Consider the following 27,961-nt stretch of genomic DNA (forward strand, 5'->3'; position numbering starts at 1 on the left):
AGGCCAGTTAAGTTGCCCTCCTTGGGTCTGGAGCCTCCTTATCTGCCTGAATGTGGTGACTGTCCTCACTGCTGCTTGTCTTGTGGTAGCGGCTGAGTTACTGTATTGTGACTTGTGCCGATGGATGCCCCGGAAGTGGAGAACTCAACCAGTAGCCTTGTCCTGGGCTCACCTCTGAGGTCTGGATCCTCCTCCCCTTTTGTTTATCTACCAGGTAGTATTTCTTTTGAAGGGATTATACAGCTGTGAGTAAGGAAACTGGGGTGGGTCTGGTGTCTGAGGGGTGGAGAAGGAGTCCTGGTCAGGGCAACATTCTCATAGTCATGTTTCAGCCCCTTTGGCACACCCACCTCGTGGACCTCTGTGCTCCCTTTGCCGTTTGTGTTGTGAAGAATGGCTTATTCATTTCTCTGTGCACTTGAGTGCTGGGTTCTGCATAGGTTTGCCTGATTTGGTTTTCTCTCCCACCAAATAACCAGAATTTGTTGTTTTCTGATATCCTCTTACAAAACCTCTGTTTTTATTATTACATTTTAAATTGTCATTTCAATATGTTTGGGCAAAAAAGGTGAAGAAATAATGTGGTTTTGTCTCACTGAACTGAAAGCTCATCAGTGCTATACCTATTAGAGTATTCTCACCTCTTGTCACTCACTCTCAACTTTTGTTGACATACCTGTGTTCTTTTCTTTGCATTTTAGGACCATCTGTCACCACTTTTAAATGTCATTCACTTGATTGTGAATTCCCCTGATGCTCTGCTTTTTACTTGTGTATTTTCTCATGTTTCTTAAAATGTTAACCGTGTCTGTATATCAAAATCACTAGGCAAAAGTGGATTGCAAACTTAATGGTACACTGCTTATTCTAAAGATACATAAATGGCTCTTCATTGTCTTAAGGAAATATGACTCTGTCAGCCTCACCTTTCAACTCTTGGTGTGACCCCTGCCTCTTCCATGTGGTAGGTACACTGCTAGCTCTTTCTCCGAGGCCTCTCCCGGCACCAGCTCCACCGTGGAGATCTCATGGCACCCTGTGCTGCTCATCATCCTCTTCCCGCTCTGACCTTCTCTGTAGGGCACTGGTGTATGTCAGCTCCCTTGATACCCCTCTCCAGTATCTTAATGAAGTAGATGAGATTGCTGCTCTGCAGACAGGAAATAAGTGGAGAGGGTTTTGCTTAGTGCAGTTTCCATGCTAGAACAAATCGATAATTTGGTGCTTATTGGGTTAGTTGAGAGCTGCTTAAAGGGTTTTTTATTACAGAGAAATATTCCCACAAGTTGAAGCTTTACTAGTTTTACAGCAGATTTTGCTAAAGAGATTCATTTAGAATGCTTTAAGGCTCAAAGTAAGACTGGGGTGCACTTGGGTTTCTAAGTTCAGTCTGTAGATATTTTCTTAATGGGAGAAGTCAGCTGGTGTTGAAAACTGTGTGGAGCAAACTAAATCCACCTGGGGGTCCTGGGAACAATGGAACTTTGTGTCTTCTGTGTAGCTTTGAATTATCTTCTCTACATCCATATCTGAGCGGGTGATTTCTGGTGCTAGCAGCATTGTGAGTTGTAGCAAGATCGTAAATCACCCAAGCAGACAGTTGTTCACAGAGCAGGCCATGTCTCCACACAGCCTTCCTGAGATGTGGCTGCATGGGTGGGTGTGTGGGTGGATGGGGTGCTGCTCCTTTAAGCAGCATGAAGTGTTTGTTTATAGCTGCTAGAGCCTTAGTGTTGTAGAAAATAGCAAGCAGCTATATATAGTATTTTCAAAGTATTCCTTGGAGAAATTCAAAACGAAGCAATTTTTCCTTTTTTGTTTTTGCATGAAATACAACATAGATATAAACAAATGCAGAAACATAAGTGAGCAGGAAAATGCATAAGTATTCAAAAATCTCAGAGGAAAATAAACATACAGTAACCATCACCCAGGATGAGAGCCTGAATCCACCTTATTCTCTGCCCTTCCCCCGTCAGACAGGCTTCCGTGACTGCTGTGCCAGTTTCCTTCCACATGTGCCCTCACACGTGTCTGTGGGATTTGAGAGTCATCTGGATAGACCCACCTGCTGACTTCCTGGGCGCTGCTGCTGGCCATCCTCTCAAGTCCTCATGCCAGTCTGTTTTGGCATCAGTCATGCTTATGCATTCCCATTTGACGTATCTGCAGGGTTGTTAATAAGTCTTTGTAGTGCCCATATAATTCTCCTTGACTCCCCCCTCCCGTGTGTGTGTGTGTGTGTGTGTGTGTGTGTGTGTGTGTGTGTGTGTGTTGAGACAGGATTTCTCTGTGTAGTCTTGGCTGTCCTGGGACTTGCTGTGTAGGTCAGGCTGTCCTTGAACTCACAGAGATCTGCCTATTTCTACCTCATGAGTGCTGGGATTAAAGGCGTGTGCCACCACAGTCCAGCAATACCCTTGCTTCCTTTTTTTGGTTGTTTTTTTGTTTTGTTTTGTTTTTTTAAGTCATCTAAACAGCCCCTCTTGGTAAGCTATTTATTGCTTTGCTCATCCTTTCTTTTCTTGCATAGAATTTTTTTTAAGATAGCCATGATATTACAGTTTGAAGTTAACTATAAGTGAGCAAGGGCCTCCAGAGAACCTAACTCATAAGTGGAAAGCCCTCTTATCCTCACACCTACCCACAGGCCTACTAAAGAAGCCATGCAGGGAAGCATGTGTTTCAGATGATTCCTTTAGTGTGAGTCTGCAGACTAGAAATGTCCTAAGTGCTGAAAGAAAGAAAGCTGCCAGGGGTCAAGACCAGTCTCAGTTACATAGTGAGTTCAAGATGGTCTCCAAGAGGGAGACTCGAGGGGGGATAGGATTCTCTGAGAATTAGCAATCATCGTCCTTCATGTGTTGTTGATCATGGTCACCCAAGTATAAGTGTTTCAGCAAAGTATACTTTACAATGAATGCTTTAATGTACAGTAATGCCTTGATATTAGGGCGAGTCTCTTCAGCACGGGTAAAACTTCCATGTAATTAAAATGCACGTTCTCTAATTGAAAACGTGGTTTAATTAGATAGCAACATAATCTACAGCTTGCTTCTTAAGATGGTCATTTTACTTCTATCATCTTAAATTGCAGAAAAGGAGGGATTGAAAAATACATGTTCGTCATCAAGCATATAGCGGTATGAGTACCTTTGGGCAAGGTTACAAGAAATTTTCTTTTTCATCTGGTGGTTTTGTGTTTTGTTTGTTTGGTTGATTTTGTTTGTAGCCCAAGTCAGTCCTGAACTTGTGGCAATTCTCCTGTCTCAGCCTCATGAGTATTGTGATAACAAACACATAACACCATGCCTGGTCTGAAAATACTATATGATTGGTTAGTTCCTCTGCACAGTAATGACTTTGCTATTCTGTGCCATGTTTGAGGTGTGTCCATGATGTTCACCAGTTTGTGGTCCCCCAGGAGCCTGTGCAGCGAACAGGCTGGGTGCTAGTGCCGTCTCTTACCATGAGTTCCACTAGGCATGGAGGTTAGCAAGTTCTCTGAGAGTGGGCAGCTACAGTAGGGGAGGGTGTTATGTGCCCCGGCTTCCAGTTTGCTTATTGCTGTCACTCACTAGTTCTGGGAACCTTGCCTTTGTTTTCCTTGTTGCTGTTTCTACTCTTGCTCTTTGTTTCTAAAGACACCATAACCCCGTGGAGCAGTGTTCTTCATACATGCAGATTTCTTTTCAGGCTGAAGTGTTGTGGTTAGTTCAGGGTTACTGCCTTGTTAACCAGAGCTGTTGGGGCACTCATCACTAACACTTACAATGCCCAGGCAAAGGGACTTAAGCAGGCTCTTTGTTCAACAGTGTGAGCATTCTGCAAAAAAAAAATCATGCCATTTAACCAGCTTCTAGAGTCTGTTTAACACACTGGAACAATGGAGTCAGCAAGAACTTTCTGAATAGAATTTTCGTGGCATGGGAGCTAGTCCCTGATGTCAGCAGACAGGACTACATGAAATTAAACAGCCTTTGCATAGCAAAGTAAACCATCAGCCGAGCACACAGACAGCCCACAGCATGGAAGACAAGCTTTGCTAGCTGTGCTTCAGGCAGGGGCTAATGTCTAGAATTTACAAAGAAATGCAGAAACTAAACACCAAAGCAATAAGACTTTTAGCCAACAAATGGGCTGATGAAACAGTTCTCAAAAGAAGAAACACAACTGACCAGTGATTACTTTAAAAACTGTCCATATCCCCAGTCATCAAAGAAATGCAAATTAAAACTAGTTTTCCATACCACCTCACCCTAGTCAGACTAGCTGTCATTAAGAAATCTGACAACAAATATTGGAGAGGATGTGGGGAAAGATAAGCCCTTATTTGTTGTTGGTGGGGGTACAAATTAGTACAGCCATTAAAAAAAATCAGTTTGGAGAGACCTCAAAAACCTAAAACTACATATGACCCAGCCATTCACACCCAAGCACTTACCTGCCAGAGATATTTGCACATCCATTTTTATTGCTGCTCTGGTCAACTGTCTGCAAGGAGATGGAACCAGCCTAGATGCCCGTCAGCAGATGAATGCAAAATGAAATGTGGTACATGTATAGAATGGAATATTATTCAGCTTAAAAATTAAATCATGAAATATACAGGAAAATGCATGAGAAATATATTAAGCTAGGCGACAGAAATTCAGGAAAAACACCTCATGATCCTAGCCTATAATGTATAGTGTGTATATGTAAACAGGTGTAAGTGTGGGTATAGTATACCACTTAGAAAGGAAACCAAGAGAAGCTAATGTTAGGTGATGAGGAGAGAGAATGCAGGCAAGAGGGCGTGAGTCATGGAAAAAGTTTGATTGATCGTAATGTGTAAAACCCTAAATGATGCTTCATGGCTTCAGAATGTCCATTCTAACTGCAGAAGTTCACTGAGATCGGTAGTTCAGGACTGGATAAGTGTTGGAGTGGCTACCCTAATCTAGCGGTGCAGTGTCTTCTCTGAGTTATCAAAGTATGGTGATTTTTCTTTATACAGTTTGTAAATAAATACAATATTTAACAGGCTGATCTAATTCATTATAACTTTCAGACTAAATAAGCTTGAAGATACCATTATACTAATTAAAGGAAAGATTGAAGAAGTGAGTCTTCCTGTAGAAAAGGTGGATGTTATTATATCAGAGTGGATGGTAAGTAAAGTTTAAACAATTTTCTTTTAAATGAACATGGTAGCAGTTTTACTCATTATATTTGATAAATGATGATGGCGGGAGCTGTTTTAGATAGTGCTGACTTTGTGGCCTCTGCAGGCAGATGTAGCAAATTTCTAGGTTTGTAGGGACAACTCCAAGGGCTAAGAAGGATAGGCTAGGGCTGTGCCTTCAAGTGTCTCCATCCTGCTCTGGCCTCTCAGGCCCATGTGCTGTGCCATCAGTGGCCTTTCACACCCTGTAGAGTTCATTGACCTGTCTTATGTAGCCTTATAGAGTGTGTTAAAAGCTTGAGTCAAGGCAGAATATTTAAGTATATAATTAAATGGTGGTATTTACCAATGGATAGGAATTATTGATACAACTTGATAAAATCTTTTCAGTGACAGATTTCCTGTATGGAAATTTGAAGATTTCTTTTAAAGTTCTGTATGTTAAACTGTATTTTCATGTAATAAATGTATTAAAAACAATTTAAGCTGCAATTTTCTATCATTCTTTTATGGACATAGTGACTATCCAGCAATATAGCAGTAACTTTTGGGAGCTTTCAGAGTGTGAAGGTTTAATAGTTGGTGTCTAGTTCAGAACGAGCATCACCTGGGTGTGGACAGCTTAGCCTTAAAGTTTATGTTTCAGTTTCTTCTTTTTTGCAAGTAGGTTTTCAGGACATGGATCAGCCTAGTGTATCATTCCAAGAGGTGGGCCCTGCAGTCCTGTGGTCTCTCAAGCTGATGGGTGTTGTGTTTGGGGTCAGCTGGCCTGCCGGTGAAGCCCTTGCAGCTGGTACTATGAGCATGTGCTCTTTCCTGATCTCCTCTGCTTTAAGGGAGAGAAGCTCACATATGCATTATTGATGGGAAATTTTTAAGTAATGTAAAATGGAGTGTTAAGCATATACCACTTTAATTACCACAGTGTTTCCTGAGGTAACTAATCTCACCTAGCCGTAGCAGTGGCTCAAGATGAGGAAAGATAGAAAGCAATTTCCTTCAGTGGACACTGCTTTTTTTTCTTTACATTTCTTACTTCTCCGTTTCTTCATTTGTGGAAGGAAGACCTTGGACGTCTGTTGACAGCCTCTGCTTGGCTGTCTGCTCCTTAAAGATGTGTGCAGTTTGTTCCTGCGTAAACTCTTTCTTTTTCCATTTTATTTTATACTATTTGTATAAATGTTTTTGCAATTATAATATAATTATATCATTACCCCATTTCCTTACCTCCCCTTCGGGGTGTGTGTGTGTGTGTGTGTGTGTGTGTGTGTGTGTGTGTGTGTGTGTGTGTTCGTTCCTAGATACATATATATGCTCAGTCCATGTAATGGTACCTGTGTGCATATGTTTTCAGGGCTGACCTCTTGTACTTCAGTTGACCTCTTGCACTTCAGTTGACCTTTTGCACTTCTGTTGAAGCTTCTGTCACAGCGTCACAGCTTACGTTGTTACTAAACCTTTTCTCCAGAGGATGAGCAACAACTCACTTGGTACTGGCAGATTCCATCACAATTCTCCGTGTAAATAAATGATGAGGGACTGACTCTCTTTGCAAGAGATCTTGTCCTGACAGAAGTTCATTGGCCCCGGCGCAGTTGTATTTGTGAATTTCTGTGTGAGTATGAAGGCAGATGGTGTATGGCAGGTTGAAGATGTTGCTGGGAGTCAGACTGCCTGAGCTCAGCCTCATTTCATTACCTCTGGGGCATGTGCTGGAACCTCTCTGCCTCGGTTTCCTGCTCTGTAAAATGCAGAAACAGTAAGCACTCATTTCATGGGCTTTTGTGAGGATCAGGTGAGCTGCTGCTTACATATGTCTCATGATGGTTCTAGTGCATCCTAACATCTCAGGAAACAGCTGTTCAGTTTCAGACAGTAGCACAAGCGAATGAATGAGTCACTAGGCTGGGTTGTGAAGCATAGAATGGCTGAGTAACTGCCCAGATGGCTCTCCTGGACAGTAGGCCTGGCCCTGCAGAGACGGTGCCAGGATTCCTCCTGTTCTCCCTCCTTTTAGACATGACATTCAGGGTCATCCTGGGTTTGTCTGTTCTTAGCAACCCTTTTCAGTTCTGGAGAACAGCTGTGACCTTGATTTCCTGGATGAGGAGGACAGTGGCACCTACTCCGTGTTTCCCATCTTCACGGCTGATAAGTCATCCTGTAGACATTATGATGGGATTTTAGTGCTTGTCTCTTAACCACTGTTCACTGTCAGAATGTTGGTGCCAATGCTCCTTTGACCGTGGCCTCTCCGTCCTTCTCATTCATCTCTTCAACATGACTGTGGTCCCAAGTTCTTGTTCATGTGCTCTTAAGTCCTCTACCCCTGATTTGAAGGCTGTGAGTGTCTGCTCTTGCCTTAGCTGCTAGACAGTTTCCTGGACCACACTGTTTCCCACAGAACCGTTTCCATTGGTTTCAGGCTGATTTCTTCCCCCTGCAGGTGTTTTGTTTTCATGTAGGAATGACTGAAGAGACCTTAGATACATGTCTGGTTATGGAGAGCCTGTGTCTAGTGTCCCTGGAGGCCATGTTCTTCTGGGCTGTAATCGTCTGATTCTTCATTTAGGATATGTCTTAGATGCATCTGCTCTGTCACAGCCTCTGCTTCAGGACCTCGTGTGTTGAGTGTCTGGTCTCCCGATAAGATTTTTTTTTCAGTCTCTAATCCTTGTCCTATGTTAGATTTTCCTCCAGTCCTTCCTGATCATTGGTGCTTTTGTCTTATGTAGTGATTGCTAAGTCTTTCCTTGGTTCACTTTCCTGGTTTTCAGCATCTCATCTTGTTGCTTTACTTTCTCATCTTTGAATTCCATTCCTGGTTTATGCTGAGTAATGTCCGAGTGTTCCATAAGTTGTGCTCGTTACCAGGCTGAAATCTACATCTTTTGCTCATTATCCTCTCACATATTGTGTGGAATGATGGAAAGGAGCTGCCGTGGAGTGTTGTGTAGCTGCTGTGCCTCACTTTGTTTTTTTCTTCCTCCTGCAAATGCATGGGCTCTGCAGATTTGCCTAACATTAACATTCACAGAATGTTGTGTCACACAGAGGTAGGTAATAAATGGCTGTTCAGGGCATGATACTTACTGTGTACCCTAATAAACTTGCCTGGGGATGGGAGGAAAGTCCACAACCAGGAGCGAAGAAATGAAAAATCCAGCCATCTGGATCCAGCTGGTTAGGGACTTTGGCCCACATAGGATGGAGACTCTGGTCATGTGCAGCTCAGGACTGAGCTGGGGCCTGCAAGGCCACAGGCAAGGGGCTTTTTTGTGAATTTGTGCTACAAACGTTGGGCTCCAGATGTAGCGCGACTCTTAAAAGGTCTTATAGTAAAAAATCCAGTGCCAGATATTGGGGTGAAAGCTGAAAGATCAGAGAAGCAGAACAGCCAGCCACTAGCTTGCCTCTACAAAATCCTCAGCCTCAAGAGAGCAAGTTCCTGTTTCCTCATGCCTTATATACCTTTCTGTGTCCTGCCATATTACTTCCTGGGATTAAAGGTGTGCATCAACACTGCCTGGTTCTGTTTCTCATGCAGCCCAGTGCGGCCTTCAACTCACAGAGATCCAGGTGGATCTCTGCCTCCCGAGTGATAGGATTAAGGGTGTGTGCCACCACTGTCTGACCTCTATCTCTAATTTAGTGGCTGGTTCTGTCCTCTGATCCCCAGGTAAGCTTTATTGGGGTACACAATATATCACCACAGATACTGGCCTAAGATAACTTGGCTCTGGAGCTGCGGCATTCCAGCCTTCCACATTCTTGGAATTCAGTCAGTCAGCCTTTATAGATACACCTTCTTGGGAACTTTCATTCACACAGCGGAACAAAGCCCCTTGTCAACTTGAAATACAGGAAGTACACAAGGAATTTACCTTATTGACTTTGGCAGGATTTTAGATTACTGGCTTTGCCTCAGTTCTTTGAGCCACATCAAGCATTAAATTAGGGCTTTATTCCCTGAGGCTGATTTGTGCTTGAAGGTCCTTCAAAGTGGGGTAGAGTGAGGAGGAAACAGTACCAAGCTGTTTGGGTGGGTTACAGAATTCACTGTGTTTGGCCAGCCTTGTTAATGGATGGGGCAGTTTCTTGCAGTCTCACCTCAGCTGCACCCCCTTGCTTCTTCACCAGGTTTAGCAAATACCAGTAGGGTAGAAGCTTACCATGCATCTGACAAGATGGTCTTTTCTTATTATATATTTGTTGTATTTGGAGATTGAGGTCTTGTTATTTTAATTCTCCCAACATAGTGCTAGTTATCATTTCCTATAGCCTTGAAATCATGTCTGTGTGTGTGTGTGTGTGTGTGTGTGTGTGTATTATGGAGTCACTCTTAGTGTTTATGGTACTACAGCAAAGTACTTGAGGCTGGGTAATTTGTAGATAGACAATAAAAATTTCCAAAAATTCACAGTTTGCAAAGCTGTAAGTCCAAAGTCAAGGTTCTGGCAGGTTCTGTGTCTGGTCAAGGTCTGGTGTCCACTGCCAAGACAATATGTTTTTGTTGTGTGCCCTAGAGTGCTGGACACTGTCTTCATATAGACAAGGACAGAAGGGGACAAGTCCACTACCTCAAATGTGAGCAGCTTCCTCCTAATAGCTCAATTCCTGTGTAAAAGTCTTGAGTTCAATTCTTTTGAGACAGGGTCTTCCAGGCTGACGTCACATAGAGCCCTGGCTGGCCCTGAACTCACTGTGTTCCCGCCTCAGTGTGGGATTATAGACATGCTCCACCATGGCTAGCTTTCCTTCCATCTCCCATGTTTATAGTCAACTTTTAGTTAGCATACAATATAAAGTGCTTTATTCTAACATTTTCACATATGTATGTCACTCATACATGTCTAGCCTGCCTTCCCCTTCCGTGCTCTCCGTACATGGCTTGCCTCCTCTACACAGCTTTCATGTCATTCTTATATATAAATGTGTGCATATAAATCAAGTTGACTCACACGAGAGAAAACATGATTCTTCCCATTCTTCCCCTGTTGCCCCCTTAGTCCCCTCTTTTTAGGCTCCTTTATGTTCCAGTATCTATTTTCTTGTCCTATGTATGAATTTTTTTAAATACAAAGTCTGCATATGAGAGAAATAGGTTTGCCTTCCTTATTTTCCATTATACCAGTACATTGTTGGTTTAGTTTTAATACATGAATTTGGGGAGACACATTGAGATCATAGCACACTTCTTTAATACGACTGTCTTTGCTAAGGGTGCCACTAATACTTTGGTTGTTCTTATAAGTGTGGACTACCCGCTTATAATTAATGATTCCCCTGATTTGATGTGGGGACTCTTGCTTTAGAAATGCATTATATTCTTCAGCTGTGAGAGCTGAGTCTGGAGTAAGGTAAGGAGTAAGGTAAGGGTGTGTGTATTCTGATCTTGAGATGCTGTTGTTCCTTTTTGAATTGTCCTAAAACACTGCCACAGTGCAAGAGTGAGGGTCTTATACTGATCAGATCAGAGTGCCATCTAGTGGAAGAACGGTTTTAAACATCAGCATTTTCCAGATGAGTAGCAAGTAGAGGAAGGGGCTCTTGCTCTCCCCATAACCATGGCACTAGAGAGTAAGCAGTGTGTGGTCAGGGGTTGGTGGGAGGACCGTGGTGTTGCAGGACTGTGGCTTGCACATAGATGCCTAGCAGGAGCAGCCTCTGCTGAGGTTCATGTTCACTCTTCCTCACACAGAAGGCAGTCATCAGATGAAGTACTAGGAAACAGCTCCTTTGACCAATGTTTATTTTACACATATGCAATTGTATCATCTTTTGACAACACACTAATGTAAAAATACTAGAAAATGTATCCTTCATCTTTCCTGTCTCTCAGGACTCATCCCTCTCTTCCACCAGAATCTGTGATTGCCCTCTTGAAGTGTGTGTGTCTCCATCCCCAACGTGCTCATTGGCATCCTATGTGTGGCAGAATCAGGTGCAGGCACTGTGCATTCCAGCCCCACGCTTATGTTCATGGACACTTATGTTACTGGATGTTTTCAGTATTTATATTAGGATGTCATATATATTTCTGCCATTTCCCATTTTATTTCGCTTGTATTTGTGTGGCAATTGAACCCAGAGTCTTGTGCATACTAAGCAAGTCCTTGACCTCTGAACCACACCCCCAGTCCTTCCCTTTAGCCTGTTTCTGTATTTGAGTGGATTTCTTATGTAACAAATACAGATGGTCCCTAACGTAAGAGATCCCAGGTTACAATTTGTCAGCTTTATGTTTAAGATCCTCTGGTTTTTGCCCAGCAGTGGCAAAGCTGGGTCCTATTGTGATAGGGTTCAGTTTTTTGAGGTCCTCTGTACTGATTTTCATGACAGATACACTAGATTACACTCCTACTGTTTGAGTAAGTGTGCCCTGTGTCTCTTTCTGTGCCTTTTGGTGAGGTCTGAGTTTTGATGTCAAAGTCCCTGGTCCTTCCCCCACTAAGAAGGTGAAAATATTTTTCATAAACTTTATCCCTTTCCCTCTTACACTTGGTCTTGAATCCACTCTTGGGGTATCTGCAAGGCAGTTTGATGATACTGACCGCAGTGTTGAATGTACTCATCCAGAAATTTTGATAGATGCGTTAGATCCTGTAGGTATGTTATAGGTTAGATCTTACAGTCTTGTTATTGGGTATAAGCAATCTTTCTTTTCCTCTAAATTATTTCATATGACTGTTTGTTGACAGTCTTTCTCCAGAATAATTTTATTTTTAACTATCTCTTAACTTGGTTTTTGCCTAAGGGTGTTTTAGTCATTTGGTTATTTGAAATTAGGAAAGAAGCTGGTACTCAAAGTGTCTGCCTTTATTTAGTTGCCAGTGAACCTGTACCAGGAAGATATGAGCATGTTAGGTGCAGGCTCCTGTTTTTACGAATGTGAGTCTGCATCCCTGTGTTCCATGTGCTCTTTCGTGGCTCTTAAGAGTTGAAGGACGAATGCAGTATTTAATTTTATAAAGTAAATGTCAGTCTTGAAAGAAGAATGCCCCATGAGCATCATAGGAGGCACTATCAGGTATAATCCTTCCAGATGGTGCCCTACAGGTGAGGCAGCAGCCTGTGAAATTATACTCTGAATTGCACCACAGATGATTGGGGCGTTAGGTGCAAAGCTTTCTGGTATCAGTAATAAATGACTTGATTCGGAACCAAGGACAGTTCCCAGGAAGTTAAAGGCTGTTTAGTCACATTGGAAGTCTAGTAGAATGAAGTTAGCAAACTGGAAAGTTAAGAAGGACAGTAGCTGTTAACAATTCATACGCCATCTTTACCAACTTACTTTATTTTATTTTATTCTCCTCTCATATATTACATCCCAATTCAGTTTCTCCTCCCTCCTCTCATCCCAACCCCAAGCCCCGGCCCCCCCATACCCCCAACCTCATGTCCACTCCTCTGTTTGCCTTCAGAAAAGGGCAGGCCTCCCAGGGATATCAAGCAAACACAGACTAACAAGCTACAATAAGATGACACAAACCCTCATATTAAGGCTGGATGAGGCGACATAGTAGGAGAAAAAAGGTCCCAAAAGCAGGTAAATGAGTCAGAGAAACCCCCTTCTCACTGTTAGGAGTCCCACAGGAACACCAAGCTACACAACCATTTTACACACACAGACACACACACAGACACACACACACACACACACACACACACACACACACGACCTAGCTCAGACCCAAACAGGCTCCCTGATTGTTGGTTCAGTCTCTGTGAGCCCCTGTGAGCCCTGGTTAGTCACTTACTTACTTTTAATGAGATGCATTAATCAATTTTTCTCAGTGTCATGTATTAATTCCACTTGTCATCTTTCATGCTGGTGTTTCAGTTGCTCACTAAGATGCCACTCTGAAGTATTCTGATTCACATAGTTTAAAATTCTGATCCCATTTAACATTTCACTTCAGAATACCTGAGTCCTGCTGTACCTATGTCATCTTAATACAGACATGTAATCTTCCAGTTAAGCAAATCAAATAGAAATTCAGACCTTGGCTTCTGTCATCAGACCAGGTAGGTTCACAGTCTGCTTTAGTTCATTCACTGTTTATGCGACTGGATTTTTTTTTAGGCTTAAGCTTATTTCTAAGCCTTGGTTTCTTCATGAGGTGATGGCAGTGACAAATGTATTCTGTGAGATAATTCAATGACATTCTCTATAAAGCACAGTCAGCACCATTTTTAGTACTCAGCAGTTTGAAGTTTTAAAGAAGAAACTATCACTTTAAATAACTAACTTTATTTTGTGCCATTTTCAAAGCAAGTCTCCTTCATTTTATTGGTGTGGATGCATACTTGTTACATGCTGTTGCTCATTCAGAACTTGCTGTTCCAGACAGTGTGGACCATGTGCTTGAACTTCTTGGAGCTTTCATTGTAGGGCCATTTATGATTGGTTAGACAAAATAGTCAAGGAAATAGATGTGGATGAGCGACAAAGAAGAGAGCATACTTAGTGACTTTGGAAAAATCCAACTTCATGGATTAACAATTGAGCAATTACCTGAATAGCAGGATAACCAGTTAACAGTGAACCTGTCAAGCTGAGTCTTCAGTAGTGTTCCAAAGCTTCCAGCTGTGACATGTATGATTTGTTGTTTGAGGGGATGTTTTCCCATTGACTGGCTGGCACCTCTGTTTTTTGTTTGGTTATTTTTGTTGGTTTTTTGTGGGGGAAGGGGGGAGTGGTGGTGTTTGTCGTCTCTTTATGTATTCCTGGCTGTCCTGGAACTCACTATGTATACCAAGATGGTCTCAAACTTACAGAGATCCTCCAGAGTGCTAAAAATTAAAGTTGTATTCCACCACACACAGCCAACTCCCCTGTTCTGTAACTTAAGGCTTAACAAGGACTTTGACATAGTAGAAGCTTATATGGGGGCAGAATCTTGCATTAGAATGGAAACCCTGATCAGAGAGAGCCATGAAGAGAGGAGAGGAGGCGGAAAGGGAAGAACTGACTTAATGTAGCTGTCTCACTCTGTCCCTGCAGCCCTGATGAAAGCCCGTCACCACTGAGTCTGTGTCAGATATGTTGGTCTCCATGAGTGCCAGGTGCTATGCCTAGTCTCGCCAATGAACTGATAGAATTCTTTGCTTTTGGAAATCTCTGACCAGACCAGTAACATCTGGGTGGAAAATGGGGAGCAGAGATCTGGCATCTATGGAGAGTATTTATGCATGAGTAGTTACATCCCTTGGTTACTCTATCGGAGATCCTCAGAGTTGAAATTGGAACTGATTTGGATGGTTTGAGCAAATTGTTTTTATTGTGCTTAAAATTGTATTTCTTAGTTATGAATTTTAAAGACATTTTGAGAGGTTTTATATTGTCTAGTTTAATTAAATGAATAATTTTTAAAAAATATATTGAGAGTATTAGCTAGTTTTATGTCAACTTGATACAGAATCCTTTTACAAGAAGGCACCTAGATTGAGAAAATGATCCCACCAGATTGGCCTGTGGGCAAGCCTGTGAGGCATTTTCTTAGTTTATAATTGATTTGGAAGGACCTAGCCCATTGTGAGTAGTGTTACCCATAGGCAGGTGGTCCAGATTTGTATAAGAAAGCAGGCTTTGTATGTGAATAGTTTGCCTGAATGTATGTGTCAACTTCCATTGACATATACAGATCTTGTCTGCTGAACCTGGCATGTGAGGACCTGAAAGAATGGGGTGGGCTACAGTCTAATGCTGTAGATAACCTTACTTCAGTTTCAGTATACTTTTATACATGAATGTAACAAAGAAAGCAGTGAGCCAAGGAAGGTCGTTTGAGTTCAGAAGAACATGTAATAAATGTCAGTAAGCACATACTAAATATGAACAGAGCAGCCCTTTCCTCAGCACAGACCAGTTTAAGTATGATTGTCTGGTACACAGTATAGATTATATGTGGGAAAGCAGGAAAGCAAGGCAGAAGGCCGTATCCAGATTCAGGATATAATGAAGTTCTCGAGAGAACAGGGCTGCTGCCGTACTCTGAGCAGGCGTCACACTTTTCCACTGGAGTTCGTCTGCTACCAGCCATGTACCAGCTCAAGGAGCAGGACCCTAGTGTAACCAGGGAATGGCAGTGAACCCTTCCCAGGGAAAAGGTAATGGAATACCCAGGGAAAGGAGACACCAGGTTGGATTCTATAGCTATGATCTGACATCCTACAAAAATAAACGTGTCTTATAAATTGAATGTAAATGTGTGAAATCACATTCTAGAACAGTCCAGTGAACAAAATGCACCTGAGATAAAAGGCCTTCTGCCATTTTCCCTGGAGCCTCTCACAGTTACCCAAGGCATTGTTCACCATGGGTCATTCTTTTGACCGTGTGTTCTGACCGTGTCTGTGCCCCACATGTGTGACTGGTGTCAGAAGAGGGCATTGGATCCCCCTGAAACTGGAGTTACAGATGGTTGTAAGCAACCATGTAGGTGCTGGGAACCAAGCCCAGTCCTCTGGAAGAACAGCCAATGCTCTTAACTGCTAAGTCATCTTTCTAAGCTCCAGGCCTTCAGTTTTTGGGTGTTTTTTTTTTTCTTTCTGTTTTAATTTTTAAAAATATTTTGATTTTGGTTTTTCAAGACATTGTTCCTCTGAGTAGGCCTGGCTGTCCTGTAACTTACTCTGTAGACCAGACTGGCCTTGAACTGAGAGGCCCACCTGCCTCTGCCTTCCTAGTGCTGGGATTAAAGGCATTCACCATCCATGCCCAACTTTAGGTGATCTTTCTATTCCTGGGGTAACCCACTCTTAATAATTCCTTGACACAAATTATGATTCACTTTACTCAGTGCAAAGATTCCGATTTAACAAGCATTTCTGTCTGCATAGTACATACTGTGCAGTGTATTAATAGAATATGGCCTTTTTAGGACCCCCAAGAGTGTCTCCTTTCCCTGGGTATTCCGTTACCTTTTCCCTGGGAAGGGTTCACTGCCATTCCCTGGTTACACTAGGGTCCTGCTCCTTGAGCTGGTACATGGCTGGTAGCAGACGAACTCCAGTGGAAAAGTGTGACGCCTGCTCAGAGTACGGCAGCAGCCCTGTTCTCTCGAGAACTTCTAGTGTGTGAGTGTGCCCTGTGAACCTCTTTGAGGAATGCATGTTCCTCCTGCTGCTTGATTTTTTTAAAAAATTCTGGGCAGTACATAACTATAATCTATTTAGATCATATCTACCCCTCTGACATCCCTCCCAACCTCTGGCCTCCCCCTCCTCCCTTTTTAGTGACCCACTGAGTCCAGTTAGTGCTGTCTGTATGCCACCAAAGAACGCTCTGTAGGCAGTGCTTTGGGAGATGGCACTTTACACCCAGGTTCTCTGCCTCAATCACTGGTCAGGTGGCACTTCCGTGGTGGGCTGCCATGTGCATGGCAGGATGTGCGGTAACATGTCGTGGCTCTGCTCAGTGGACACCAGTAGTGTTTACACTTTCACCCCCAATGTGATACTGAAGGTGTCCAGTGTGACAGATCCCCACAGACGACAAAATCTATCAGGGCCATTACTCCCAATTAATCTTGCAACATTCCATGGAGTTGCAGGGCTGATAAAAAGTTTCTGCCTGAAGTTTCCCTTCCACTGGGGAAGAAACAGACTGAAAAGTGGTGGCAGATGCAGATTTTGTACTTGCTCCTGATTGCACCCGTTATATCTGCCTCACACCCAGGCCTGGCCTTCCAGTGCTCACTGTATAGAACACAGTGACTGGCAGAGTTGCATGACAAGGTAGAAAGTACTTGGTGACAGGGCCATCAGCTGCTCCACTGGGTCTCTTGTGGCCGTGCCCATTCCTGATGCTCATCGTTTCCTTTCTGCACAGGGCTATTTTCTTCTTTTCGAGTCGATGTTGGATTCTGTCCTTTATGCAAAGAGCAAATACTTGGCAAAAGGAGGATCAGGTAAGTAGTACATTTCTGTTTTAATCTGATTTCAGTGTGGTGCAACCAAATGAACTTCTGAATTTCAAGCACACTGCATACCTGAGAGAATTTCAGTAGAAATGAAAGATGTTCCCATTGGAAGGAGCCTTGGTTATTTAAGATATGGGGACTCCAAGGCCATGGTTTCTTAGGATATCTTTGACTAGGTTTTTATTGTTTGTTAGCTTGCTTGTTTAATAGAAACATAAAGACTAGGTGTGGGAAGCTTTTACTATTCAAATTAAAGTGTGTCAGAAGCATCTTTGCATTTTTAATCCTTGTGTCATTTGGTTCCTGTTTTCCACACGTAATCTTAGCCAGAGGTCAATAGCATGTTTCATACTAGGTTGGAGACTATTGGCTTTAGTAGCAAATTTCCCTTACCTCACTAACTTATAAGCTCCTTCACTCTGTGATTTAGTTCTGGTGCCTAGAAAGGTGAATCTACGCTAAGCAGATCCCTCTCAACTTTTTTCCATGTCTGTGGGAAAGTTGTGTTCTGGTTGCATTCTCGGGCGGAAGTGCACTTCCCCAGCCTTGTGCTTGGATGCCTGGTGTCCTTAAGAACAGGGAGTATGCTCTTGCTCAGGCCTCCTGCCCACGGTACCCTGCAGCTGTATAGACTGTTACAGCACAGTTGTACAGTTGAAAGTCCTCAGAGCAAACCAGGAGAGCCAGGACAGGTCCTCCAGACAGTGGAGCACTCTAGTAGCACTCTGTGTGTTCCCTCCTTCTCAAGGGGCACTTGTCATATAGTCCCTGCATTCACTTTGAAGTACTTCTTGTTCTCTGCTGTGAACCTGGCTAGAATTTTAGATGTCTTACCCTGAAACAATTTGTGCATCTTTGGTTGTTGTGGGCCTTTTAGTGACTGAAGGAAATAATATCACTTGGTGGTTCTCTAGTGGTCGTCACCATCACCCTTGCTTTTGTTATACATAATCTTTACCATAGCCCTTTGAGATTTGGGGAACAGTATTGAAGATGTCCAGGAAGATGACACCATTAGGCAGCCAAGCCTGCATTTCTTCTTCTTGTTTTTAAACTCATATCTGCCTGACCTAATCAATGTTGATGTTCTTTTCACTAAACCTTGTTTCCCTATTAAAATGCATTTAAAGCAGCTGATTTGCTGTGGGGTTCTAGGGGACCCCCACCTCTTCCCTCCCCATACCTCCCCAGTGGTGTCCATTGATCTCACTGAAGAACTGACAGCAGCTAATGCATTTAAATCGAGTTCTCAGTGAGGTTCATTAGGCCCCACAGCCATGGGACCATGGCAGCTGGAGGGATAAAAGCGAGGTTAATGATTCTAGCTCAGTCCATATTTTTATAGAACTGATTAACATTAGGGCGTAGTCAGAACAATCGGCATTTAGCTGCCTGAGCAGTGCTGTGGAATGCTGTTTGTTAATATTATTAGGAGAAAAATAAGTAAAATATGAACAACATGGAATGAACAAATATTGCCATCAGATGCTCATGTGTATTGTGAAGTGTTACTTTATGTTTTTCTTAAGCGAATCCTTACCAAGAAAGAATGATTTCATTATGGAATCGGGTGTCCGTATCATGGGTCCATGATGTGAGTGTAAGTTCATCTGTCTCCTCTTCTCTGCCATGAAGAAGAAGACCTAAATCAATGTAAAGAAGTTCGCCCAAACTTACTGTAGACTATGATGAAATCCAAAACTACTAACAGTTGTTAAAATTGTAGATGAGAATTATGTATATTTTCCCCTTTTTTGATGTTAAAAATTATACAGTAGCATTTCTAAGTTTGTGCTGCTGTCCCAACCAACAGGTTTGTCTTTAATTTAAGCTGATTATGAAATTGGTGTGGAAAAGTAAACAGGAATGGTAAGAAACCACCAAATTAGCAAGACCCTGGGGCAGTGGAGATAGGAGAAAGAGCCCTGCCATATATGAAAGTGCACCTTGAAGTCTAGACAATAGAAACAGCTGTTACTGTTTCCTATGTGGAAGACAAGCTGAAGAAAATTGAAAATCTGGTTAGAACCACATATGTAACTAGTACCTCTTACAATGCAGAAAATAATTGTTTTTAATAGAAAATTAAAATAAAGTTTTATTTAAAAATAAAACAAAGGTAAGTATGGTAGCTTACACCTGTAATCCCAGCACTTGTGAGATGGAAGCAGGAAGATCAGCAGTTCAAGGCCAGCTTCAGCTGTTCACTGAGTTGGAGGCTATCCTGGGCAACATAAGTTCTTGCCTTAAAGGAAAAAAAAAAAAGATCAATTAAAGTAAGGTTCAGCTGGGCTCAGTGGTACATTCTTGTAGTTCCAGCACTTAGGAGGCTGAGGCATGAAGAATGCTCAGGCCCAGCCTGGGCAACATAGTAAAACCTTCAGACAACCCTTCTTCAAACAGCTTAATCCAGACAATAGATTGATCATTGTAATTTACCAGTGAATCAGATAGAATGCAAACATGGTAGGCTTGAGGGAAGAGTTTTTTTAAGAACTTAAATTTGGAAGCCCTGATAGATGGTTTATGAAGTTGACTGTAAATTCTCACATGACAGACTCTACTAAAGCGGAGTCACAAGGACTGAAGTAGGGAATCCACCCAGCTCCTCCCTGAAGTGTAGTTTCTAACCTATTGGTGGAGCCCCCAGTAAGTAGCCAGCAAAGCCAAAGGAGCACTGGACAGAGTTGAATGACAGCTCCCAGAAAGGGATGGGAACAGCTGAAAGGGGCCGTCTTTGTCCTATTGCATGCATGTCTCAGTGGAGGACACACTACTTGAGGTTACACAGGATCTTTTAACTTCCTCCTGGAAGTTTTAGTGTTTTCATTGAGTTCATGATTCAGTTAAGGATCATATCACCTTTATCGCACCCAGAACAAGAGAGACAAAGCAGAAGGTGGAGAGGGGAAGGGCGAGAGGAAATGAGAACATGAAGGCCAGATCTCGATGTGGGGCATCTTTGCAGTTTCTCTCCTGTGCTTTTTGAGACAGGGTCTCTCATTCCTTTCACCTCCACATTGCTTTAAAAAGACTTGAAATTAAAATGGTGTCTAATGAATAGGACAGTTAGAAAATTACCAGCCTCTTTGCATTGAGCCCCCTGTGAGTTTACAATGCTGTCCTTGCAGGGGCAAATCTGTACTGTTTTTCAGTTGCCTGCCTGTAGCATAGAACATAGAAATGCTTTGCTTTATTAAGCTGATGTCCTATGGTATTGCTGAGGTTGGTGGTTATTTCTAAAAGGATTTCCTGTGTAAACAATCCAGTCGTTTGCAAAGAGTTTTAATGCTACCTTCTTATGCTTCCTTTTCTTACCTATAACCCTTTGATTAAAAACAAGAAATGGAATGTCCTTTCAAATACAAATGACAAATAAATGACCACAGCTTGAAGAATGAGATGTTTACCTACTTTCAAAGATCCTCCATAAAATGTCTGCTAATTACAGCAGGGCAAAGCCAGTCAGTTCCAGTGTGAAAGCCCAGCCACCACCGAGAGATCAAAGCTGACACGCTCAGGAGCGGAAGAGATTGAAATTGCATCTGCTAATAGCATGGAGAAGTAATCCACTCAAAATCAGCAAGAGTTTCTGAAATCGTCTTTTGCAGAATCAAGTTGAGAAGCTATTGACCTTCCTTTGTCAGGAAGGAACTGTTTTTGCGATTGGTCATTACACTGTCCTGGACTGTGAAAGCAGGTCCCCTCATGCTAAGATCCCAAATGCTTTTTGGGCTTTCAGGCTTTTATTCACTTCCAAGTAGGAGGGCTAGCAGCCTGTTCCAGTTCACAGCCTCTGATTCATTTTACAAGGACCAACACAGTCACAAGGGGCTTTTCGTTAAAATAGAGATGCTCAGGATTCGTGGAAGAGGCCTTTGAACACAATCAGAGGCAGAGTTTTTTCAGTGCTTCTTCTCTTTATAGCAAATGTGGTGAGAGGACTTGTTGCAGGAAGCAGAAATCCACCCCAGTCAGTGGAAAAAGGACTTACGAAAGGGCAGGAGTGCTCCAAAGTGTGAAAACTGGGAAATGATGCAGCCGGGAACTGTTGCTTTGCCAGACCTGTGGGCTTCAGAACGAGGCTTCTACCTGTGACTGATGCATTATGCTGTGTAGGTGCCCTGGAGATGACACTGTCCCTGTACCCCTTTACCAGAGCCTCCCTCGCCTACCAGCCTGGCTGGCCTCCTTTAGAGTAAAGAAAGTACTTCTGCCATGTGCCTCCTGAGGAGCAGCAAAATAGAGCATAGGAACACAGCCAGCAGCCTCAGCCCTATGCTGGACCTGTGCACACCAGAAGCTACCTCACGAGCATCCCTCCCTTGATGCCTCCTGTTCTCACAGCCGCTGGGCTGTTTGCTCTTCACCTCACTCTCTGTCCTGTCACCAGCCACTCAGCAGAGTGAGCAAGCCTATACATCTCTGCTTTGCTCACTTAGCTTTGTTAATAGTTACAGTGTACTTGCTCTTTCTCCTTTGCCTTCTACCAAGTGCTCCTTTGCTTTAGAAGGGTGGAGTTCTAGCATGTGAAGAGCAAGGCAGCAGGCGGGCATGCAGTGGGAAGTCCGTGGTGTCTGTGGGCAGACCTCAAGACTTGCGTGTCAGCTGCCTGTGTATCTTCTTAGCTAATGAAGACTGCTTCTCTTGGCGTTACTTACCTCTGTCCCTTCAGTCTCCTGTTTTGTAAAAGCCCAGCTATAGACAGTCATCTCAAAGTCTGGTGTTTCGTTATGTAGTAAATCTCCTGTATTCTTGCTGGAAACAAGAGCAGCATTGGCTTGTGCCTTCGTGGTGAAATGGGTTTGAACATGGCACCTTCATCCAGCACATTGAGTGTCATACTTGTGCATAGATGACATCACACAGAAGCCATGGAGGTTGATTTCTGGGACTCAAAATTTCCTGTGCTGTTTCTGTACTTTACAGTTTTTTGCCACATTTTTTTTCTAGAAATATCCTTATAATGTTGTTTATTTTTTTCAGTGCATAGTTTTTCAAAGCATATTTCATCTACATATTAAGTCTACCTAACTTTAATGGAGCTGATCACTATTTATAAGGTAGTATGAAGAATAGGTCTAGTTCCCAATGAATATTCAATTTCTAAGTTACTCTTGCTCTGTGAATTGGTGAGTGCTTACCTGTATGCCGGTGTTTTGTGGGAGTTGTATTCTCATATGCCTCAGTCTCAGCCATTAGGCCTGAAGTTTGTGAGGCCTTCCCTAGGGATGAAGGAGTTCCCATCTTGGTCTGCTCACCTCATGAGCCATTCCAGTGACAGATGAATGCTGGGCAGTGAGTCGAGAAGGACACAGATGTCAGAGCCGTGGATTTATAAATGGTCTGGTAACTGGCTGCTTTTGTCCAATCAGCACTTGGCCGATTTCACCTACAAGCAGGCATAATTATTCAATTATAGCTTCTGTCTGACAAAAAAAGGTGACAAATGTGTGAGACTGTGAAGGTAAAGGGTTAGTGGCGTTCTGGCAGGTGGCCCAAGGTTTAGGCAGCTGTGCCAAGGTGGATGCTGAACCCCATTGACCTCTAGCACTGATTACAAAGCTTTATGAATATTCATGTCTTTCTGAGAGATGAAAAATCATTTCTGAGTTCAAAAATAAAAACCAGGAATTTTTGTATCTTTGAAATATAATTAACTTGAAAACTGTGCCTCAATACTTGGAGAAGAAGAACCATTCTGCTCTTGATTTTTTTCTCTAAACCTGGCTTGCGGTCAGCCACAGTTTTCCTTATGCAGGGGGCATCTTTGTTCTCCATGGTGTCCTAGCACACCACACAGCTTGTGGGGGTGGCAGGTCAGCGGCTTTGGGCCAAGGTCCAGGTTGCATTGTCAGTGTGACGGGCCACGTCCATGCCCTCTCTCTAGCTCTGGCACGGTAGCACAGTGCAGCTGTAGATGATGGGTAAGCACGCTAGTGCAGAGGGCGTACAGTGGGTTTATAGACCCACGCAGCAGACTGGATTGATGCATGACCTGTGGTTGGCAAACTCAATGATGGCATTAAAAACAAACACCAGACTCAGTGAGGAATTTTAATCATGTTCTGAACTGCCCGTGAACTGCAGTAAGTCACATGACAGTCCGTGTCCTATACAATGCTGCAGTACATTCAGTTCCTGTGAACTATAGGAGCAGTGGTACTCCTAACAGTAACAGTTAACCACTGTGATAAATCTTACCATCATTGTCTTCCCTCTGTTCTCTGGCAGGGTCTCTGGGTCTGACCCACTGCTTGTCTTCTGGACAAGGCTTTGCTGAACACAGCCATTCTGCTTTCACAGTGACCTCAGAAAGTGTCATTTCAATAAAAAACAAATGGCTTCCAAAACCTAAAGTGTCGACTTTACAAAAGATGTCTGCTGGCCTAACTGCCTTTGTGTTCCTCAGGCCGTATGCAGAAAGCTGAAGTTGTGGCACAAATATTGTAAAGGGTAGAGGAAGCTACTGAGCTACCCTATACTGCCCTGCTGCGCTGCCTCGAGCTCAGTTCTTGTCTTTGTTTTGCAGGTTAAGGATGTGGCTCAGAGAACTAACTGTAGTGCCTATGGCGGGTCTGTTGGTAGTCAGCATCCCAGTAACAAATTTACTCAGACTGGAACCAGCTAGAGAGCTTGGCATGCTACTGAAGGAGGAGAACATGACCCTGAGCCCTGGGCACTGGGGAGCCAGCACACTCTTGTGCATGGCTCTTGGGGATGACTGCAGAAGCTGAACTGTGAGGAAGCGTTAGGGCCCGTGTCCTGCTTTGATGCAGATCTTATGCTGGCCTTTATTTTAAAGATAATTTAGAGCTTTGACTAATATAGTTTCTAAAGGTGAAGTAGAGGATGATCTCTAAGTCTGAAGATTGGCTGCTGACCATGGGCCATTTTTGTGGTTATTTTATGGTTGTCATTTGATATGTAACTGACTTTTTTTTTGAGTCATGAATTCCCTAAAAATTGATGCTTGAGATGTTCACAGGAAAAGTCCATTTCCACGTTAAGTCACCAGAAAGGAGCTGTGTGCTGTGTCATAGTGACCTTTGCTGTCCCACAGCATTTCTTCTAGTTCTTCTAAACCACTTCCCACCACCCTCAGTGCCCTTTTGGCTCTCTTTCTTCTCTGTCCCCTCTCAGCCCCTTTTGCTACTTCTCGTGTGCCATAAATTCTGGTGCTGGGTCTTACGGGCTTCTGCTGTGTGTTTGTTTGCATGTTCATAGTCTTCAGTTTTGTATCTTAGGCCCAGATAATCCCACACCTTAGGTTTCATCTCCTCTTTGACGTTTTCATCAGTCCCAGAAGCAATGCACTCATTCCTCCTGGATCTGTTCATATCGATGCTCTTTTACAGTTGACAGTCTGCTCATTCTTCACATAGCACTTCAAATGGTTGTTCTAAAACTGAAGTCTGATCACAGTGCTACCCTAGGTAAAATTTTCACTGAGGTACCATTCTTAAAATAAAGTCCCGTTCACTGCAGTGGTTTATAGAGACCCCATTGAGCCTGTGTCTTTCTGCCTGTCTAGTTAGAATGCAAGTGGTCACCTTAATGGTGACTGCTACACACTCTCACTCTGCTAGAACACTCTTTCTCTCTCCACTTCGAGCTGATTTCTACTCTTACATGGTAGCCTGCTTCCCCTGCTGCAGCCTCCTCTGATTTTGCTGATTTTGCTGGGTGATCCACAATGCCTTGTGCTTTCTCTTTTGAGGCCAGCCTGGGCTACAGGAGATTCTGTTTCAAAATAAATAGATAAATACAAGTTTCTCTCTAAGGGTAGAAATTTGTATCCACAGTCTTTATTTAAACTGGCATATACTTATCAATCATTTTATATTAAATAAGAGTATAGTATGAGCTGGCCTCTACCTGTGCAGAAAACTCCAGTGTGATATCCACCCCACCATGGTGCTAAATACTTTGCAAGATAGTTTGTCTCTTTATGTGTACTTTAGAGGAATATATGAAATAACAGTTTTTCAAGTGGTCATATTAATATGTTTATTTCAAGGTTGTTTCAGTAATTTTAATAGGAGCTCTTTGTTGGGATGCTGTTTTGTTTTTGTTTTGAGACAGGGTTTCTCTGGGTAGCTTTGCGCCTTTCCTAAAACTCACTCTGTAGCCCATGCTGACCTCAAAATCACAGATATCCGCCTGCCTCTGCCTCCCAAGTGCTGGGATTAAAGGCATGGGCCAGCACTGCCCAGCGGGATGCTGATTTTACCATCATGATTATAGGCACTCGGGGAACTTGGTTGTCTCCCCGTCCCTGTCTTCATCGATCTCTCCTTGCTAGTGGTCTGTGTAGATAGGTTTGATATTTATATTTAGCCATTTAAAACCATCCTCTAAGTGAAGAGAAGATACTACATATAGGAGCATTTTTTTTTTATTCCAGTCTACCCTGACATTTGCACCATCAGCCTAGTGGCTGTGAGTGATGTGAGCAAGCATGCTGATAGAATTGCCTTCTGGGATGATGTCTATGGCTTCAACATGTCCTGCATGAAGAAGGCGGTTATTCCAGAAGCTGTTGTGGAAGTTGTAGATCACCAGACTCTTATTTCAGACCCTTGTGGTATCAAGGTAGGTGTGTATATTCCCTCTGTGTCTGTGAGGCTTGATGCTAGGACTCCATGCACATGTCACAGTCCATATATGTGCAGAAAACCCTTAGGCAAGATGAGGAAGTGTCTGCATGTGGCATGCATGCATCCTTTCATACACTTTAAATTACCACTTACTTCACTTAAACTACCTGCAAAATGAGTGCTGTGTAAGTAGTAGGCCATCTACTTACTAGATGCCTGCACATGCTCAGTACGGGTGAAGATAAGGTAATACTTTCAGTCCACAGTTGCCTGAATCCAAGGATATGTCTGCTTACTGACTTTCCATGTGGGCTTTCTCTGATTTTAATTTAGTCTAAAATGGGATCACACTTGCTTTTGGGCCATCATTGCTTAGAATCACTTCTCATGATTCCATTTATCAGCCTTTAGATCCAAGTCCTGGAGCTGGTTGAATCACTTATACATAGTTTGACCTCCTGAAGGCAGAGGCCTGCTTCTGCAGTGCTGGCATCTGCCTCAGGACCACCTGGTATCACACTGGCTCCCACAGAGCATTATTCCCATCTCATGCGTCACAGTTTAACTTTTTACTCAGATTTCTTCCAGCCTCGTTAGATTAATTATCATGAACTTACCTGAAACTGAAGGGCACCTGTGTGGAAAAGTCCTCATGAAGTCCTTTTGTGTTTTATTTTTGTCCATGTTTACCTATGGGTTTGCTGTGACTGTTCACCATGGCTTGGCAGTGAGGAGTCACACTGAGTTTCTTAGCCCATTGGTTGTCTAAGTAGATAATGGAGCGTGTGAAGATTTCAGCTGTGGGTTTAGGGCAGTGTCTCCTTCCAGTAAATGACTTTTGTAATATGTAACTATTCTCTGAACAAAGGAGACTCCTCAACAAGCAAGCTTGATTAACTTTGGGGCTGCTGGGTGCCCTGGTGCACTCATGGCCACTATGGGCCTGGTCCGTGCTCTGCTGCCCTGGTACCCTGGTAGGAAGGTGTGTGGAGCTGTTTGCTTCAGGGCAGAGGGGAGCAGTTACTGCCACCTTGGCCCTGTTGCAGAGCAGGAGAAGCTAGGGGGAGGGAGTGCTGAGTGCTCTCCTGCTGCCCTTTTGCTTGATCTTCAAACTACTGTGAATAATTGATGTAGCTGGTTTAGGACTGAATCTCCAAGATGCCTAGTAGATGCTCTGTGACATCAGACTTGCCTGTTCAGCATCATTTGTGTTCCCCCATTCTTCCTACACCTAAAAGCCCTCACACTGTAACTTGCTTTAAAATTTTTCTTCAACTATCTTAAAGAGAGTGATGTCCCAGGCTTTGGCTATAAATTCTATTACTTGTCAGCCCTTCCCAAAGTGACCTGGAGAGCTTGAGCCAGGGCAGAAGACAAAGGAATGGGCTGTTACTTTCCAAGATGAATCCTAATTTCTGCTGTTTGAATTATTATGGCTTTTCCTACTACCTAACTAGCATATTTAAATACATTGAGAGAAGAATTTTCCTGGCAATTTTTCCCTTCACCAGCATGTGTTTTCAACTTGCCTTTTCCTCTAGAAGATTAATTTTATAACCTGGAGCATAGCAGATATGGGTGGTGTGCGGGATGATCTCGGTGGAGAAAAAAACACTAGGTTTTAAACTAGAAGTCTTCAGTGTATCAGCAAGACTAGCAGACAGATCCCTGTGTGACTTTGTAGATACTATTGCTTACAGGAGGTCAAAGTAGAAGATGCCAATGTGATTTAGAGAAACAGTAACTAACTGTCAATATTCCTTAGTTTGGAAAGAGTCCTCAGAATGGCTTGTGATTAGAAGTCAGGAAACACTGGTTTGCAGCTGTTGTGTGTTAGCTAGGCTTTGTTATTCCTGTTTACTGATCTTTTTCTTTCTCCTTTCTGATGGGAAGCATATAGATTGCCACACTACATCTATGTCAGACTTGGAGTTTTCTTCGGATTTTACCCTGAGAATCACAAAGACAGCCATGTGCACGGTAAGCCACCCTTTCCTACTTCCACAGATCTCACTGGCAGTGCAGTTGATTGTCAGATTAATGAATTAATTAACAGGCTTGTGATAAATGAAAACGGCTATTGCCATTGACAGTCTGTCTTTGCCTTTGCTATCGCTGGACAGATCTGCTTAATAGATGAGTAGACTTCAGAAAGTCCCTCCAGCTGGGCATGGTGATGAGCGCCCGTAATCTCAGCCCTCCCTCAGGAGATAAAGGATGGCCACAGCTCTAACACCCTGTCTCCTACAGTCAGTTTAGTTAGTAGA

The 27,961-nt window shown here is 43.0% G+C and overlaps 1 protein-coding gene across 2 annotated transcripts in view; it reads left to right on the top strand.

The window, feature by feature from the left end:
• The window catches only part of Prmt3 (protein arginine methyltransferase 3), an 81,218-nt gene that overhangs the window by 23,067 nt on the left and 30,190 nt on the right, over positions 1 to 27,961 (top strand). For both annotated transcript variants that reach the window (XM_036203085.1, XM_036203093.1), the window contains 4 exons: positions 5,054 to 5,153; positions 17,004 to 17,082; positions 25,502 to 25,689; positions 27,588 to 27,674. In XM_036203085.1, the coding sequence (XP_036058978.1) occupies positions 5,054 to 5,153; positions 17,004 to 17,082; positions 25,502 to 25,689; positions 27,588 to 27,674 (454 nt within the window). The remainder of the gene's footprint in view (positions 1 to 5,053; positions 5,154 to 17,003; positions 17,083 to 25,501; positions 25,690 to 27,587; positions 27,675 to 27,961) is intronic.

The sequence above is a fragment of the Onychomys torridus genome, chromosome 1, assembly GCF_903995425.1.
Source record: "Onychomys torridus chromosome 1, mOncTor1.1, whole genome shotgun sequence".
Lineage (NCBI taxonomy): Eukaryota > Metazoa > Chordata > Mammalia > Rodentia > Cricetidae > Onychomys > Onychomys torridus.